The sequence below is a fragment of the Pinus tabuliformis genome, chromosome 4_2, assembly GCF_031772625.1.
Source record: "Pinus tabuliformis cultivar Carrire ecotype Pingquan chromosome 4_2, CPIR1, whole genome shotgun sequence".
NCBI lineage: Eukaryota > Viridiplantae > Streptophyta > Pinopsida > Pinales > Pinaceae > Pinus > Pinus tabuliformis.
Genome location: NC_142304.1, coordinates 191,360,989 through 191,365,986, shown reverse-complemented (window position 1 = coordinate 191,365,986; position 4,998 = coordinate 191,360,989). Strand labels below are relative to the sequence as shown.

The following is a 4,998-nucleotide window of genomic DNA, read 5'->3' as shown; positions in this document are numbered from 1 at the left end:
ATTTGAAAGAAGATAGAGACATATTGCAGCAGGTGGTTTTCACCCACATTGGGTTTCCACCTTACATCTGGTGTTCCTTGGTGTGACTATTTGTTTTTCTTGTTCATGCTCATTATTTTATGGTACTGATATGCAAAAATAATTCAAAGTATAAATAAGGAAGATTTGTTAAAAGAATTTGATAATACTGATTCACCCCCCCTCTCAGTATTATTTTCAAAACTTCAAAGTTAAACTCAAATCTTCTCCATTGAATTTTGGACCATTCCTTAGAAAATATGCATCCTTGGGAAAATGATTTGGGAATCCATGAATTCCTGAAAATTTATGCATGCATACCTTGAAATAAGAATGGTAGCATCTGGGTCCTTCATAACTCTAGTGGAATCACCATGAATCTATGAATTTCGAATTCTTCAACAATGGAGTCGCCAAGGTAGATTTGCAGCCTTGAAAATTCTTTTGAGCTCCTGCTACCTTCAGAAGTTCAGTCTTTTGTTTTCGGGAAAGAATAATCTTTAGCCTCCCGGCAGATGTAGCAAAATGTTATCACAAAATCAGACCCCTGATAGGCTGCTGATCAGGAGGACTTTGAGTAACTATTTCAAACCAACTTTTGGTTGAGGCTTAGCCTCCCCAACCTGAGAGGGCTCTCTCACAAGATTAAAGATTTGGATAATGAATAAGATGGCTAACTCTATGGATTGGAATCAAATGAAAATGTATAAATGGTTGAAATGCCAATCAACAAGAATCTATTGGGCTATGGAGTCAAATTATGTGTTAGTACAACAACAGATCAGCTTACATGGAAGTCAGGGCATAAAGAGTTTTAATCTACTAGCAAAACAGAGACATGATATAGGAAACACAGTTTATGAACACATGAAGGAAGTTAGAGCATTATCAATGAATTCTAAGTAACATGTGTTCATACCACTGCAAGTGAGAAAATGAAGAAATCCATGAGGAAATAAAACATATAAAACCCTCTCTAAATCCTGAGTAGTAAAGCCAAACTTCTGCATTAACATAAAACATACAGTGTTCTGCAATAACATAATATGCACTGTTTCTCTTGAAATTTCCAAGCCCTAATGCATTAGTTCTTCTCCCATATATAGAGTTCATGTAGATTCCTTCCTCCAGCATGAGGGGAATTCGAATTCCTCCTAATTTGACACCTATTGACACTTAAAACTAACTATTTAATACAAAGGACAACTAACTAGGAGTCCTAGAGACCTAATACAACTAGGAGTGTAACTCCTTATTATGATTACAACAACCTTATCTAAACATTTAAAACATTCTTTGACACCTAAAACTCCATGAAGTCTAATTTCATGGTGCTCATAACCTTCCATCTGCCCCTTGATGACTCATCCCTTTGTTGTTCCTAGAAACTAGGAGACTATCCCTTGCTCTGTTCTGGCTGAAAAATATGTCTTGGGACAGAGCTGATAACTTATCATAAGAAATTTATTTGGAAAACTTGAAGGAGGCTTTTGTGAACCAATCCATGCTAAACAAAAACCTCTCTTTGTTTTTTGAAACATCTTTCCTACCGCCAAGAATGAGTCTTTGAAAAACAGGTGTAAAAATATGCTTGTGAAAAACTGCACGTACAGTAGTTTCGTAGCGCAAGTTTGATCATTCATTTCTCTCAAATCATAATGGATTTAAAGAAAGTGGAAGAGGTTTTTGTACTTCAGTATCTTAAGAATGAAAAAATATTTCACTTTTCAAAGATGAGTTTTCCATTGCTTGGTAATCCCCTTGGAATTTGGCTGCTGTTTTCATAACATGAAATTTTGGAGTTCACAAATGTCCTTCTTTGTTTCTTTTAATTTGCATAAAAATGCATTTGATTATTTTGTTTTCCATGCCAGGTGTACCTTGCTCCAAAAATATTTCCATTTGTTCTTCAAAATTGGCCCATCGAATGATAATATGTAGCTACAGCAGTTTCGTAGCACGCTACGAAACTGCTGTGTAATTTCAAAAACACAGTCTTCCTTTCATAGCTAAATGATCGCCACTGTTCATGGCTTAAGCCCCCTATTCCCCTGATCACCTTGACAAGATTTGCTTGCAACTTTTCAAGAAACGGATATTGCTCCTGAGGAAGAGATACAATGACACCAATAATACCATTGATTGTTCCAAATATAACTGTAGGAATCTGGCAGACACATAACAAGAGATCCATGCCTAATAAGATACAACAAACTCTCCTAATTGGTATTCACCTACAACTTCCAATTTTCCTCTCTCTTCATCAGTTGCAGCATCGCTATTTTTCCTCACTGTAAAAAGGTTGAAATTGTTATTTGCTCCAAGGTATAAAATGTATTCGCAATACCTAACAATGGATATCCTGATTTTACTGATTCTATACCATCAACTAACTGCCTTGGAGAGAAATCACTGTGACCATCCTCATCAATCTCCGGTGGCTCTAATGTCAGAGTCGAATCCCAGAATTTCTGCATCATTGTGCTTGTTGTGTCACTTGCAACACAGCTTGAACCTCCCACCATGGCCATGGAATAGGGTAACTTTAATGCCAAATTCTTTACAAGCAGCTACAACATCTTCCTGTGCTTTATAAAATCCCATGCAGCAGTGAAATGCCCTGCATCTTTTCTTGAATCAGAAATGAATAAATTGAACAAAACCTTTCATGATTTCCATCATGACTGTCTTTCATTGCATTAAACAAACCTCAACTTGGAAAGCATGCAAGCTATGGTTCTTAAATCGAAAGGGACTTTTGCGTCTAAAGCAGCTCAAATTTTCTGGTCATGCTCTCATTTTCTTGTAGTCCCAATGACTCGAAATATCTTTGCCACCATGATTGACTCCGTAATTTTGCAGGCCTTCCAGCTTTGCTCAGTTGAATAGATTTTGTTGATTTTGAAGTATAATGACCTGGAGTGCCAACAAACAGAATAAGTGCCTCAACTGAGACTCTAGCAAGCTCTGGCAGTGTCTTATTCAGGTATTTTGTGGACAAATAGTTTGGGGCATCCGAAAAAAACACAATTTGGAATGATTGTGCTTTGTAAGGTAAAGGAAATATGATGTCGGCAACCCATACAATACCCTTTCGAATCAAATTCTTGCAGGAATTGTCTAGTGTTGATGTTAGATCAAATGGCTCAATACCCCAAGCTTCAGTGTCATCTTCCTTTAACAGTTTGGAGGTTACAGAACACGCATCAAGACCGACATGTAAGACCTTGCACATACTGTCCCCGTAAACTTCTTGCAGAAGTGGTAATGCCTTCCAGATTTCTGAACCACAAGAAAGTTGTTCCCCATTATCAATACTGAGAGCCTCCCTAGATATCTCTTCCCTGGAGTTTTCTTTGATTGCTGTCCCTGAACCATTATACATATAGCCAAGAAGAAGAAATGCCCCCTTAGGTTTCTCACTAAAATAAAGCACGTGACCTCTATTATCAATTTTCATGAGACCAAAATCAGAAGCACGACTGTCATCCATCGAGACACATGAAATTGTGATATCAGCCTACTTGTCAATGTGTTTCTGTACAAAGTCCATATAGTTCATACGGTAGAGATGGTCACCCTACAAAATAATAACATGTTCTATATGCCTATTCCTCGGATCCCAAAAAAAAACCACATAAATTGCCTCATGGCATCTGTTGTGCCCTGAAACCAATTCATCCCATCTTCACCTGGAGTCTGAGTGGCCGGTAGAACCTCCACAAAGCTATCACCGAAGTTCACACCATTTCCAAAACCATATGCCTCGGAAATGTGACTATTTAGAGACTGAGAATTAAACTGTGTTAAGATGAATATCTTATTGATCCCACTGTTAATGCAATTGCTCATTGGTACATCAATGAGTCTGTATGGGCCTCAACTGGTACTGCCAGTTTGGCTCTTCTTCCTGTAAGAGGAAAAAGCCGTGTTCCTGCTCCACTGCCTAGTATGATAGCAAGTACTGTTTTAGGGTCTGCAGAAGGCTTCTCAGGCATTGCCACATCAGTTTTTGAAATCGTAACATTCTTTCCAATCCTTGCATTTTTGTTAATGATACAATTCCTTATTTTTTTGTTCTTTCCAATTCCAATAGGTACTTTCCCTTCTGCTAGGAGTGATACAATCTTCAGCCTTTGTTTCGTAATAGTCAACGCCAATCATCATGATATCCTTTAATTCAACTCCAGATTCCAGACGTGAACGAATTCCAACAATGGAATGCTCGATATTGCATTTCTGAAGAAAACATCCATGTGAATCTATTGAATCCAGTACCTGGAATTTATCTATTATTTCCCCGATTGCTCTAATACCATTTCGAAAAGCCTAGTTGAACGACCAAAACCGCAGAGCAAAGTACAACTGCAAACATGTGCCAGTACTAGGACACCTAACGACCTAATGATGAGGATAAGCGGTTGGATATGATAGACGAAGTGTATAAGCTGACAACTGTTGATGAAAACACAACGGATTTTAGTAAATATGACAGTTGAGGTGAGATTTGCTATGGATCAGCACGAATTCCCGATTTCGTAGCGCAGTTAGTGCAAAATCGGTGTTTTACGCTACGAAATCAACTAGACTGGGTTTCTGTGCTATGAACTTTGAAATGAGTTTCGACATATGATATTCATGTGAGATATGAGACCAATGATAGACTAAAACAGAGAATTGACCCCATTTGACATACTAACAAGACTCTTAACAAAACTCTAAAACAAGATGAACAGAATAGACCCAAAACTGACACCAACCCTTTGACAAATTTAAAAAATTGATGTTCAGAATTTAAAATATTTTTTTTCTTGAGTGATAATAGAAATGGTGCTAGAGGAGAACCAAAGACTAGGTTGGGTCTTGAGGAAGAACCTAGTGAAGTGGCATAACTTGCAGAGAAGGCTATAACAAGAACAGGTAAAGTGGTTGATGGAAAACCTTAGAGAAGCAGAGGCAAAAATGGAAGTTTCCATTTGT

At 37.7% G+C, this 4,998-nt stretch overlaps 1 protein-coding gene across 1 annotated transcript; it reads right to left on the bottom strand.

Moving 5' to 3' along the window:
• Positions 1-2,782: 2,782 nt before the first annotated feature.
• On the bottom strand, positions 2,783-4,016 carry LOC149168792 (putative pectin methylesterase CGR3). Its single transcript, XM_089424978.1, has 4 exons — positions 3,909-4,016; positions 3,665-3,819; positions 3,484-3,556; positions 2,783-3,427 (listed from the first exon to the last, which is right to left on the bottom strand). The coding sequence occupies exons 1-4, from the start codon at positions 4,014-4,016 to the stop codon at positions 2,783-2,785; spliced, it is 981 nt and encodes a 326-aa protein (XP_089281104.1).
• Positions 4,017-4,998: the final 982 nt, after the last annotated feature.

Coding starts and splice junctions, on each gene's coding strand:
- LOC149168792 (XM_089424978.1), bottom strand. CDS start 4,016: ATGCCTGAGAAGCCTTCTGCAGACCCTAAAACAGTACTTGCTATCATA. Junction 3,820..3,908: donor GAAGAAGAGCCAAACTGGCA/GTACCAGTTGAG, acceptor ATCTTAACACAG/TTTAATTCTCAGTCTCTAAA. Junction 3,557..3,664: donor GGCACAACAGATGCCATGAG/GCAATTTATGTG, acceptor GACTTTGTACAG/AAACACATTGACAAGTAGGC.